General features: G+C 44.4%; 1 protein-coding gene across 1 annotated transcript in view; it reads left to right on the forward strand.

Moving 5' to 3' along the window:
* Positions 1–5500: 5500 nt before the first annotated feature.
* Positions 5501–13694, forward strand: part of FAM117B (family with sequence similarity 117 member B) — a gene marked incomplete at its 5' end in the record, with an annotated part of 33546 nt that continues 25352 nt past the window's right edge. The window contains 3 exon segments of the mRNA XM_083372038.1: positions 5501–5636; positions 5639–5687; positions 5689–6440. Of these exon segments, the coding sequence (XP_083228164.1) occupies positions 5501–5636; positions 5639–5687; positions 5689–6440 (937 nt within the window).

The raw sequence follows: 13694 nt of genomic DNA on the forward strand, positions 1-13694 counted from the left end.
TGGGCGCCTCCCCAAACGTCCCCAAACCTCGGCAGGTCTCCGTTCCTGTTTGGGGAGGTTTGGGCGCTTCCCCAAACCTCGGCAGGTCTCCGTTCCTCCGCGCAGACCTGCCGACCTTTGGGGAGGTTTGGGCGCCTCCCCAAACCTCCCCAAACCTCGGCAGGTCTCCGTTAATGTTTGGGGAGGTTTGGGCGCCTCCCCAAACCTCCCCAAACCTCGGCAGGTCTCCGTTCCTCCGCGCAGACCTGCCGACCTTTGGGGAGGTTTGGGCGCCTCCCCAAACGTCCCCAAACCTCGGCAGGTCTCCGTTCCTGTTTGGGGAGCTTTGGGCGCCTCCCCAAACCTCCCCAAACCTCGGCAGGTCTCCGTTCCTCCGCGCAGACCTGCCGACCTTTGGGGAGGTTTGGGCGCCTCCCCAAACCTCCCCAAACCTCGGCAGGTCTCCGTTCCTGTTTGGGGAGGTTTGGGCGCCTCCCCAAACCTCCCCAAACCTCGGCAGGTCTCCGTTCCTCCGCGCAGACCTGCCGACCTTTGGGGAGGTTTGGGCGCCTCCCCAAACGTCCCCAAACCTCGGCAGGTCTCCATTCCTGTTTGGGGAGGTTTGGGCGCCTCCCCAAACCTCCCCAAACCTCGGCAGGTCTCCGTTCCTCCGCGCAGACCTGCCGACCTTTGGGGAGGTTTGGGCGCCTCCCCAAACGTCCCCAAACCTCGGCAGGTCTCCGTTCCTGTTTGGGGAGGTTTGGGCGCCTCCCCAAACGTCCCCAAACCTCGGCAGGTCTCCGTTCCTCCGCGCAGACCTGCTGACCTTTGGGGAGGTTTGGGCGCCTCCCCAAACGTCCCCAAACCTCGGCAGGTCTCCGTTCCTGTTTGGGGAGGTTTGGGCGCCTCCCCAAACCTCCCCAAACCTCGGCAGGTCTCCGTTCCTCCGCGCAGACCTGCCGAGGTTTGGGGAGGTTTGGGGAGGCGCCCAAACCTCCCCAAAGGTCGGCAGGAAGAACGGAGACCTGCCGAGGTTTGGGGAGGTTTGGGGAGGTGCCCAAACCTCCCCAAAGGTCGGCAGGTCTGCGCGGAGGAACGGAGACCTGCCGAGGTTTGGGGAGGTTTGGGGAGGCGCCCAAACCTCCCCAAACAGGAACGGAGACCTGCCGAGGTTTGGGGAGGTTTGGGGAGGCGCCCAAACCTCCCCAAACGTCGGCAGGTCTGCGCGGAGGAACGGAGACCTGCCGAGGTTTGGGGAGGTTTGGGGAGGCGCCCAAAGCTCCCCAAACAGGAACGGAGACCTGCCGAGGTTTGGGGACGTTTGGGGAGGCGCCCAAACCTCCCCAAAGGTCGGCAGGTCTGCGCGGAGGAACGGAGACCTGCCGAGGTTTGGGGACGTTTGGGGAGGCGCCCAAACCTCCCCAAAGGTCGGCAGGTCTGCGCGGAGGAACGGAGACCTGCCGAGGTTTGGGGAGGTTTGGGGAGGCGCCCAAACCTCCCCAAACAGGAACGGAGACCTGCCGAGGTTTGGGGAGGTTTGGGGAGGCGCCCAAACCTCCCCAAACAGGAACGGAGACCTGGGGAGGTTTGGGGAAGCGCCCAAACCTTCCCAAACGTCGGCAGGTCTGCGCGGAGGAACGGAGACCTGCCGAGGTTTGGGGAGGCGCCCAAACCTCCCCAAAGGTCGGCAGGAGGAACGGAGACCTGCCGAGCTTTGGGGAGGTTTGGGGAGGCGCCCAAACCTCCCCAAAGGTCGGCAGGAGGAACGGAGACCTGCCGAGGTTTGGGGAGGTTTGGGGAGGCGCCCAAACCTCCCCAAAGGTCGGCAGGAGGAACGGAGACCTGCCGAGGTTTGGGGAGGTTTGGGGAGGCGCCCAAACCTCCCCAAACGTCGGCAGGTCTGCGCGGAGGAACGGAGACCTGCCGAGGTTTGGGGAGACGCCCAAACCTCCCCAAACGTCGGCAAGTCTCCGTTCCTCCGCGCCCTGCCTGCCTGCTTCTTTCCGCTGCGGAAAGAAGCAGGCAGGCAAGGCGCGGAGTTTGGGGAGGTGCGCGCTCCTCCCCAAACCTCCCCAAACTTCGGCAGGTCTCGGACGGCGGTGGCTTGGGAGAGGTGCGGGCGATCCCGGAAGCACCAAAGCCTCGGCCGCGCACAAGTCCTCGGTAAGTTTTTTTTGTTGACTGGAGTATAAGCCGAAGTGGAATTTTTCAGCCCAAAAAGTGGGCTGAAAAATTCGGCTTATACTCAAGTATATACGGCATATGTTTTTATCCAGCATTAGACTATACTCAATGTATTTTTATTGTTAGGTCAGTATGGTTCAGTTTTTCTGAAGCTAGCTGGTTTTTGTTATACTATCTGTAAAATTAGGCAAGGCTTGGTCACCCACTGATTACATCATTAGTTGTAATATATTGCTATGTCTTCTTGTGTTGGGTCTGTTTAGTTTTGCTTTATTTGAATGTTTAATTTATGTGTTGGCCTTTGGTGTAATAATAAATTGATTGATTGATATTATCAATGGCTGAATAACTACATGTCTTTATGATTGGCAAATAAGGGATTCATATTGCTTCCCTTAATTCCAAAAGATATACCTCTAGAAATAATTATTTTTGCTTTTGTATGATATCCTGAAACATCTGCTTGCATCCATACAGCTGTCTCCCCAGGCTATCAGCTCAGAATTTTTGTGGAAAGCTGACAGAATGGTTCCATAATCCACTGAGGTGTATATAAATCAGTGACATATGTTACAGCATGTGGTATAGAGCGGGCAACCAATAGCAAACTGTGGGCATGCGGAGAATGATGGCTCTTATGCAGACTTTCTGGAAGCAGGCATTAGCAAGATGGTTTGGGACACATGAAAGTAAATAAACTCAAGCTCAAACTTAAACAAGATTTTTACAATTTGATGCAGAAATTATTATCTAACTACTACTGTTTGTCTTTAACTAGGCATAATGGTGCAATATTTTTTGAATTAGGGTACCTTAAACTGGCTAACTTACAGAATGCATCCAAAATTCAGGACCCACGACTCTTGTAGAATTGAAATTTGGCAAATTTTATAAAACTTTTTATGACATAAACATTATCATAAAACATTTAATGGTATAATACAAAATGTCATAAAACATTTACTCTGCGCTCAACTCTTAAAGTTTAAGTGTGCTATTTTCAAGGCAGCTACATCTCTGAATATCACCCTAAATTTTTAAGAACATTTCCAGCAAAGGCAGTAGATTAGAAGCTTTGCCATTGTTGAAGGCACTGAGGAAACTGGTAAAGAAATACCTCTGAAATGATGACTCAATGGTCATGGTTGTCTAGTGTTGTTATTTTAACAATGAAAGAATGTAACAGTGCAGGACAGGTTTTACTGAAAAGCCATAATTAAAGAAAGGGTTTAAAGTTACACTCAAATCTGCGAATCTAGTCACTACAACTGCCACTCAAACAATGGTGAAATAAACCATAGTTTCAAATGACTGATGGATCTAAGTGCTGACTACATTGATAAGGCAACTTTGGACAGAATATTTACTACTGTACAGGAAAAAAGTGCTGGTAAGCTTGATTGGATATACTAGCACGATGTAATGTTCGGGATTCAATTTCAAAGATGCCTTGGAGAACACAGGAAATGCAAATATAATTTCTAGATACAAATCACTTGTTTTTTTTCCAAGAATTATACATGGCTTGCAAGGGGCTGTTGGGCGATTCTAGGAAAAAGATGCAACTTTTTAATTAAAGAGTTGCAGTGAAGTTCTAGGTTGCATTCTTGCACACTCCAAAATGCCTTTTTCTAATTACTGCTGAAGCACTGAACAGCCATAGTAGAAACTACCTTTGTTTGGCTCTGAAATTTACACTATATTAATCTCCACACCACACAATTACTGCATAGCTAAAATATTGCTCTTATGAGGAAGAATGGAAAACAAATACAGTACATAAATATTTTGATAGAAGCTGCAGCAGTAGCAGATGGACAGGTTTTCCTTTTTTCATGCAGCAATAAGATGTACAGTGGGTTACATAGGGTGTGGGAAATGATTATTATTTCTTAATCAGGTTTAAACCTGTTCATTTGATTCCTCAAGTACCCCACACCCTTTTCTCAGACTCAGTAGATATTTAATATGGGAAAAGGTTGCAGCCACAGGCATTCAAAGAAGTGCTGTAGCATGGGATCAGAAATTTGGTTTTGTTTTCAGTATAGTAGGAATCAGGTTAAGCCAACCTGGTGCCACCAGAAATGTTGGATTATGATCTTTATCAGCCAGGGATCAGTATGACTGATTACTGGGAGTTATAGAACAAAAACAGTGAAGGTTGAAAGGGATCCTAAGATAATATAAAACTAGTATATATTCAAGTTTGTATTTCTTATGTTTGTGTGTGTGTGTGTGTGTGTGTGTGAAAACATGCTATTAGAAAAAAATATTTACACAATGTGCTTAATCATGTTAAGATAAACCGTAGCTTGTATAATTTTCTGGATTCACATAGCATACTATACATTTGATCACAAATCTGGATTCATAAAACCCTAGATATCTGCTACCTGATTTGCATTTCAGTGGAGCAATGCCATCACAATACATTGCTTGATGACAATCTAGCTACTACATATGTTAATCTATATTAGTGCTTTCTTCAAAGATAGGAAGTGCTGAGCTAGTTGGCAAGCTGCACCCAAGTAAGTAGAATTAATATAGGCCTACCATTTGTTTATTCCTAAACAAGATGATTACCAGGAACCCTGACTGTACTCAGTTGTTTGCTAATTAAATCAACAATTTAGTATATTTCTATAGTTGCTGGCTTTGATAACATTTGGAACCTGTCAGAAGAAGGAAGGTTAAGAGCAGGGGTCTTCAAACTTGGCCCTTTTATGACTTGTGGACTTCAACTCCCAGAATTCCTCAGCCAGGCAAGCTGGCTGAGGAATTCTGGGAGTTGAAGTCCACAAGTCATGAAAGGGCCAAGTTTGAAGATGCCTGGTTAAGAGTATCTGATATTCCATGTCTGTTTTTGGAACAAACTAAGGATCAGCGGTGGATGGGACTGTGGGACAGGAAAGCAGGGTATTCAGAGATGTATCTGCCTTGAAAATAGCACGATTTCTGCAGGGTGGACTGGAACATGCTGAAGACATAGTGAGTAGGCCTCTAGTTGGCTTTATGTGGCCAAAAGCAGAAGCCCCTCGTTCATATACGTTTAACTTCAAAGCTGCGATATTGTGACCAGGATAGAAATGTAAGCAAGCATTCAGCATTTCCTAGACGAAAGGTAAGACTACGAGTGCGCTGAATCATTACCAGATCCCTCCCTCAATCGAGTAGTAGGCACACAGGCGTAGACAGCGCCCTGTCACACGACTCACGCACCTTCCTCTTACGTAGCCCAGATAGGGCCCTGTCCCTTTAAGCCTCACCCCCCCACACACACACCCCTAGACCACGCCCCTCGGCCAATCAGGACGCTGTAGCGGCAGGAACGGAGTCGATGCGCCTCCAATGGGAGAGGCCGGCGAGGCTACTATTGTTGATGAGGCGGCCGGAGAAGCCTCACGAGTGTCTCCCCGTGTGTGAGGATTCAGTGCTGGTGTGGGGGAGGGACGGGGAGGAAGGTGGGGGTTTGGTTGGCTTCCTCGCCTGGCTCTCACTACCGAGTCAGCCTCGGGCGGGCGCCCGGGAAAAAAGACCCAGCATGTCTTCCCAGCCGCGCGTCAGGCGCAGCGGCTCCCCGACCTCAGCCACCACCTCGGGGGGAGGGGGAGCCGCGGCCGTGGCGGCGACGGCGGCGGCGGCGACGGCAGGCGGGGCAGCCGGCACGAACAGCCGCCTACAGCCCATGCGGGCCACGGTGCCTTTCCAGCTTAAGCAACACGGCAGCCCCACGAGGAGCGGCGGCGCCGGCGGCGGCGGCATTCCGCGAGGGGCGGCGGCGGCGGCAAACGCCCCACTCCAACCGCCGCCGCCGCCGCCGCCTCCCTTGCCTTCCGCGCGTGCCGCCAGCCCCACGCGACCGACGCTCGCGAGCGGGAACAACGCTGGCGCGCGAGGGGGCAACACCAATCTCAGCAGCAGCAGCAGCAGCCCGGCCGTGGGCACGCAAACGCTTCTTGGGGCCGCGGGCGGCTCAGCCACGGGGACGCCCTCCTCGTCCTCTGCCTCGGGCTCGGCGCGCGGCAGCCCCACGGGCGGGGCAGGGGCGCGCGGCAGCCCCCCTCGCCCGCCGGCGCCGCCCCTAGCCGCTTCGACGCCTTCGCCTTGCTCGTCCCCGGTTTCGCCGCCGGTGCCTGAGGGCAGCGCCTGTGCCGCCTCCGCCGCCGCCGCCGGATCGTCGGGAGGCAAAATCCGGCATCGCCAGCAACGACGGCATTCGCCGGAGCAAAACGGGGCCTCACCGGAGAGCAAGAGTCCTAGTTCTCCTGTTTGTAAAGGTGAGAGAGGAAACAAACGGTGGTTTGGGAATCGTGCGCTTGATTAAGTGGGCGAAAGGATTTGGGGCCGGTTCCTCCAAGGAATGGCCGAGAGGGCTTCTTTCTCTTTTGTGATCCCGGAGTTGTAAAAGTCCCAAGTTCTGCAGCCTCGCGAGCTGACCACGAGGCGCTAAACTTCGGGCAGTTCTCGTTCTCGTAGGGAAATTCAAATCGGATAGACTCCAGGGGTCGGCAACCTCGGCTCTTTTATGACTCGTGGACTTCAACTCCCAGAATTCCTGAGCCAGCTATGCTGGCTCAGGAATTCTGGGAGTTGAAGTCCACGAGTCATAAAAGAGCCGAGGTTGCCGACCCCTGGGATAGAGACATCTTTTCTTCTTCTTCTTCTTCTTTTTTTTTTTTTTTGGTTTTTCGCCGAAATTCTTTCACTGCTCAGCTACCTTTTTCTTCCTAATTCTAATGGTCCCTGGGAGGGTGGGTGTGATGGTCTGCCACAACCGGCAGAAATAATAAGGCTGTGAAACAACAAGCGTTACGTCTACAAAGAGAGTTTAAGAGATTACAAGTACGTGTCTCGACTTGTCTGCTTTTAAGGCAGATATTCGTATCTATTTTTTTTTTTAATTTTATGCCCTGCTTTTCTTTTTTACATAAACGCACAAGGCTTGCCATAAAACAAAGTGCAAAAGTTTCTTACCATGATTATTAAACAATAAACCTTAGCTTAGAGATAACAGTCTTGTCGAATTTGTCTTTATGAAATGGCTAAGAATGACGTTGGCGTGTCTTTTAAGCCTTATTTTGCCTGATCTCTGAAAACACAAAAGACGACTGTGCAGCAGGAGAAAGAATCAATAGCTACTTTGGGGCTCTGTTAGATTTCATCCTCAGTCCAGGAGGAAGGTGGGCTTGTAGGAAACAGGAATAAGATGAGGTAAATGAAAATGAATGTAAATAACTAGCTTCGGGGGAAAATAATAATTTAACTGTCATCTACAAAAATTGTTCTGTTATTTACCGTATTTTTACAGGCAATAATAATGTCTTGCTAACATGCATCTCCCACATTTAGTTAGATATGCACCACAGAAGCTAGCTGTTTACCTAATAGATTCATGAATGTGTAGAAGAGGTGATAGTTTATTTATAAAATGAGATTAAGTGATTTGTTTGAAATTGGTATAATGCTAGTAATAGTAATGTAGACTACCTCATTATTTTTGGTGACTGACAAGAGTGCCCAGTTTCTGCAAACCAGGGAAAAGTTTGCTTTTACTCTACAGCTCCTCCCCCTTCCCCAAATACCATAAATAACCATATTTTTGTGCCTATATTAAACATGCTTTATAAAATGGTATGTTAGGTATTAAAGAGGCCTATGCTGCTATCATTGCTTATCAGTGGATCATTTCCACTGAATTTCAAACACGCTGGGCAGTCTTCTGATTTATGAGAAAAAAAGCCTGAAAAGCATGCCTGTCATTGGTTAATTCAATGCAATCTTAACTTTATTCAGAAATATAACTGTTGAATTCAACAGTACAGAATTATATCTTAAAGTTTTGGCCCTACTCTGCAAATGACTAAATTGACTTGTTATTGTCAGTTGCTATGGTCTTTGGAAACAGTGACTGCTTTTCAACCCCTCTTCATTCTTTACGAGAAAGTGATATCTGAATTTTCCAAGTGAAACAATGTGGCTATTAGAATGCCTTTGCTGGGCAGGAAACAAGAGAAGATTCAGGTTTGAAGAGGCCAAAGTATAGTATTTATGGTTGAGAGCATTTGGTGTAAGCAGCCTGGGAGTGAATTCTTAAACTGTGTTGCTAGACAGCTTTCCCACATATTATAGATAATCTAAATATAACTTCTTATAAACTCCTATAATGCTGCCAAGAAAACTGTATATGCATAACAGTAATGTTTATATAAGTTTGGGTCTCCATTGTTGGGAGACTATCAGGAGATAGTGGTTACTGGAAAAGAGGATTTAATTTTTACAAATCTAGAGGGCAGCGATGATGTGCCCAGAACATAAGGTCAAGAAAGTTTGATCACTGATGGTGTTAGTATTGAAAGAAAAGTTTCTTGCTTTACAGGGAAAATAAAGTTGGAACTAGAATGTAATGGCATTACCCATCCACCTCCACACCCCCCCCCAAATCTACAACAAAAATTGATTTGATAGAGGTTAATAGTTTTGCAAAGTTCAGGTAACATAAATAAGACTCCACACATTATTGGATGAGCAATGTCAGAATCAAAATACTGTAAGCTACATAATAGTAAACAGAAATGCATCTAGTCAGTCAGGATTCCAATATATTTGATACCAGTATCAAATATACAGATTGAAATAAGGAAAGGTGGAGATGTTTAAACAATATCTACTTGAAAGAACTCACATTCAGAATATAAGATAAGTGCAAAGAACAGATTTGATAAATTTATGAGAAAAAAAGCCTGAATAGCTACTGAATGGAATGAGACGTTGTTAATATCAAAGCCAAAACATGTCTCAAAATGTCAAACAGGAGGAAATGCAAGTAGGTTTCAGGCCAGGCTAATTAAGATAGATAGGATGGAAGATGAAAGCCTTGGGCAACAAGTAGGATGTAGGATGGCTAAATACAGGTAAAGGTTCCCCCGCACATGTGTGCTAGTCGTTTCCGACTCTAGGGGCCGGTGCTCATCTCCGTTTCAAAGCCGAAGAGCCAGCGCTTGTCCGAGGACGTCTCCGTGGTCATGTGGCTGGCATGACTAGACGCCAAAGGCGCACGGAACGCTGTTACCTTCCCACCGTAGTGGTCCCTATTTTTCTACTTGCATTTTTACGTGCTTTCGAACTGCTAGGTTGGCAGAAGCTGGGACGAGTAACAGGCGCTCACTCTGCTACGCGGCACTCGGGATTCGACCCGCCAAACTGCCGACCTTCTGATCGACAAGCTCAGCATCCTAACCCACTGAGCCACCACGTCCCTAAAATACAGACATTCAACCAAATGGCAAAGAAAGATATTTCACTTAAGAGCATCAATAGGTTCAGGAAAATAACAATAAAAATGAGAAAGTATTTTAGGAAAATAAATCTCTAGAAGAATTATAGGTGAAATAGGACTGTTCAAGAATTAGTAAACATATAATAGAGACAAATGAAGTTAAAGGAAAATGAAAAGTGCAACCTTTAAGAATCAAGATTGCAAAATCATTGGGGCACAGAAACATCAGATGGGAAAATAAGTCGGGTAATAGAGCAAGAGAAGAGGTGCACCTTTGCTTTCTTGACAGTGGCCTTTATTTGTAGGTGATCTCAGCACATGGCATGCATTAAAGTTAATGAGTGTGCCAGAGTAACTATTTATTATTTGAGAAACTTATACAAATGAACATGATAGGACTATAAGAACATAGTTTGGAGAACAATTCAAACTTGGAAAGAGTGTGAGAGAAGAATACATCTTTTTTTTAACTTTCAGTGATTATATTATGGCAAAATGGCAAGATTGGAAGAGATGACAGCAAAAAATAAAAATCGGAAACTGAAATACTAAAAAATTGAAATATGCAAAAAATGCCACATTTCTATTCCAAAATAAAGAAGATTTACAGGACCTTATTATGCAAGTAAAATGGAAAACGAAAAATCTTTAACATTTTAGTGGATTTATAGTTGATGACAAATGTGGCAAAGTGTTTTGTTTTTTCTGGAATTCTGCAATATATAACAGACACTGGAAGATTAATCTTAGAGGAAGGCAGTGACAAGCTTAGGATCATAAAGGATAAAGAAAGGTATGATAAAAATCAGAATCAGTAAAGCAATAGTTTTTCCTGTGAAAGGTGGAAAATGAGAAAGAATGAGAGAGAAAAAGATAGGATGGACCCATAATTCAGAGTTGTCTAAGAGTGCTATGAACTACAAAAACAATTGTTTTGAACAGTATTTGAGGCAATTATCAAAAAGCTGAAACTCACACTCCTTGGGGCTGTCATGTGTGAATTGATGGCTAGATAAGCATTTATGTGTGGCAAGACTGAGGATAATAAGAAAAAGAAAAGTGGATAAATGCAATTTAAAAAATTCCTTGAATATTCCTAGAAATATTCCTGAAAATATCCTATTTTATTTCTAAGATTCCGTGTGTGTGTGTGTGTGTGTGTGTGTGTGTGTGTAAACTATAAAATAGTATGAGGCAAAACATCAGTCAAGTATAATCTTTATTTTGAAGAATATTTCTGGGGTATAACTTAAGAGGATCCTTAGAAAATAAAATAATGGTTGTAGCCAAAGAAAGAAAGAAAGTTGAAACCCCAGCAATATAAACATATTGGAGTCATAAAATTGAATACACTTGAATGGTTTAAAGAGGCTGAGTCAAGAGGATTCTTTGTCTTTTGTGGAGTTTAGATTGTACTGGACTGTAATCACTACAGCAAGCAATCTAATGTTAAAATTCTGAATGTGCTTACGGACTCAAGAAGATTGAGAACTCATTTTCATTGTCTTGAAAAATGAATACTTGAGAGTTATGGTGGCTGGGTGTGAAGTTTTTGTAAGCATCCTTGCTATCTTGCTAATTTCAACCTGTATATTTGATACCGTTTGTCCTTTCTTAAGATGAGTTAAGAATTTTTTTAAAGAGCTATCTTAAATGTTCAGGAGCGTAAGTAATAAATTCTTTTCAAAAATACGTTTTGTCTGTTGATAAAATTCACTGCCACATTCAGGCTAAAGTTTGAAAATGAAAGCTATAATTCCGTGGGAGCAGGATTTCCATTTTGTACTCTAGATGTGTACAAACATGTAAAGAAAACTAAACAATATATTGAAAGAGGTAAGAGCTAGCACCAGAAGCAGTAATTTAAAACTATAATAAGGTACATAATAATTTGAAGAAACAAAGCAATTAGAGATCAGCTGGAACTTATTTGTAAACCTCCAGACTCTTTGAAGATAACGCAGAATATAAATATAACAGGAAGTTAGTTTTGACTTTTTGGATTTTGTGCTGCCTTTTGCTCTTTTTAAGACTTTGTAATACCATCCCTTGTTTCTTTAAGCTTGAATTTTGTCCAAAGTTGTATTGGAAAATAAAGAAACAAGACTGAAAGTTCAAGGAGTGGTAAAGTTTGTGTATAAACCTATATATAGCTTAAAACGCTTACAATATTCACATAGACATTGTGGCTTGCAGACTGAAGTTCTTAAATATCCTCATTACATTCATATTCTTTGTCATTCAACTCTGAAATCTTAAGTTTTAAAAATACTAATATATATTATTCACTGTTCCTTCAAAATAATTATTCCACAGTTAGTCATTGCATATTGAGTCAGTTTTGGAAAGTGATTGTTTTAAGTGTCAATTTTTTGTTTTAACACAGCATGCTACAAAATTAAATGGGAGAAAGGTGCTTACTATAATTCTGGGTTCACATGGTGTGGTAGGATGGAGGGTTTGTTGTCAATGTGTGTTGGGGGGAGGCTCAGCTAATCTCAATGTACACATGTTGTACTTTGACAATAAAGGTTTATTATTATTATTATTAAGGGACGCGGTGGCTCAGTGGGTTAGGATGCTGAGCCTGTCGATCAGAAGATCAGCAGTTTGGCGGGTCGAATCCTGAGTGCCGCGTAACAGAGTGAGCGCCTGTTACTCGTCCCAGCTTCTGCCAACCTAGCAGTTCGAAAGCACATAAAAATGCAAGTAGACAAATAGGGACCACTATGGTGGGAAGGTAACAGCGTTCCGTGCGCCTTTGGCGTCCAGTCATGCCGGCCACATGACCATGGAGACGTCCTCGGACAAGCGCTGTCTCTTCGGCTTTGAAACGGAGATGAGCACCGGCCCCTAGAGTCAGAAACGACTAGCACGCATGTGCGGGGGAACCTTTACCTTTACCTTTTTTATTATTATTATTATTATTATTATTATTATTATTATTATTATTATTATTATTATCTCTGTGGCATCAAAGCTGTCTTTACCAATCAAGGTGACCATTCGCAGAATATCTTCTTCAGGAGAATAGATGGATCATAATGCATCTGCAAGAGTAGTGGAGTTCTGTTTCTTGTTGGGCTTTTGGAAATCAGCCAAGATTTAAGCATAAACCAATCTATGCATAATAGAATTTGAAATCTTGCTGATATGCAAGATTTTTCTGTGGGAACAAATAGTCTGAAAAGAACACATCTGCATCAGATTCAAAGCTCATCTACTGTTTTCTCCCATTGTCTCTAATACAGAGTTTCTGTACAACTTTGCTTTCTTACGTGGTGGTTCATTGCATAGGAAGTTGGCTCAAAGATAGATCCCAGCGTGTGCTTGTTAACAAGGACACTGTCTCTAAACAGAGACCAGTCTCGATGACTGGTATGGCAATGATGGTATGACAGAAAGATAGCTAGGTAAGATTTTTTTTACCGAAGACACAAAAGTGTGTAATAGAACTGACATTATTGGGAGTATTCGTAACATGGAAAATGATATATTGCTGGAAAATTTGTCAAAAATGTGGAGTCTGCAGTTCAGTGTTTCTAAATGTCTTGCACTTGGGAACATGGAAGCTTCTTATGAAATACTTTGTGAATGAAATTGCTCTCATTTTTGAATTGGGTGCTGTTTGAAAATTCATGACCCGATTATTGTCCCAATAAACCTAATGATTCAGAACTAGCAATTGCTTCTGAGAGAGAGAAGGCCTCCTATATTTTTGAAAGGATTTGTGTGGAGTTTGTGTAGCAATTAGAGGTTCCCATATTCTGGAACTATTTTACAGTCAGTAAGGTGACTTAGGGTTTAATGGTTTCTTGAATTCTATTGATTTCTCATTGTTGAGAAATGGAGGTATCCTCCTTATCTTTTCAAACTTGTCCTCCAGGATATAGGTATTCTTTGACTTAGGTCCACAATTCGCACCCAAATTTCCATGGCTAAGCAAGGTGGTTGTCAAGTGAGTCATGCCCAATTTTAAGACCTTTTTGCCACGATTGTTAAGCAAATCACCCACAGTTGCTAAATGAATCACACATTTGTGCAGCAAAGCCAGCTTCCAGCATAAACTTTGCTTGTAGGAAGCCAGCTGGGAAAGTCACAAGTGGCTAAATCACATGACCTTGGGATGCTGCAACCATCGTAAATACATGCCAGTTGTCAAGTACCCAATATTTGATCATGTGACTGTGGGGATGCTGCAACGGTTGCAAGTCTGAGGACTGACTATGAGTCACTTTTGTGCCAGTGCCATTAT

Source organism: Vipera ursinii (assembly GCF_947247035.1).
Source record: "Vipera ursinii genome assembly, chromosome: 1".
Classification (NCBI taxonomy): domain Eukaryota; kingdom Metazoa; phylum Chordata; class Lepidosauria; order Squamata; family Viperidae; genus Vipera; species Vipera ursinii.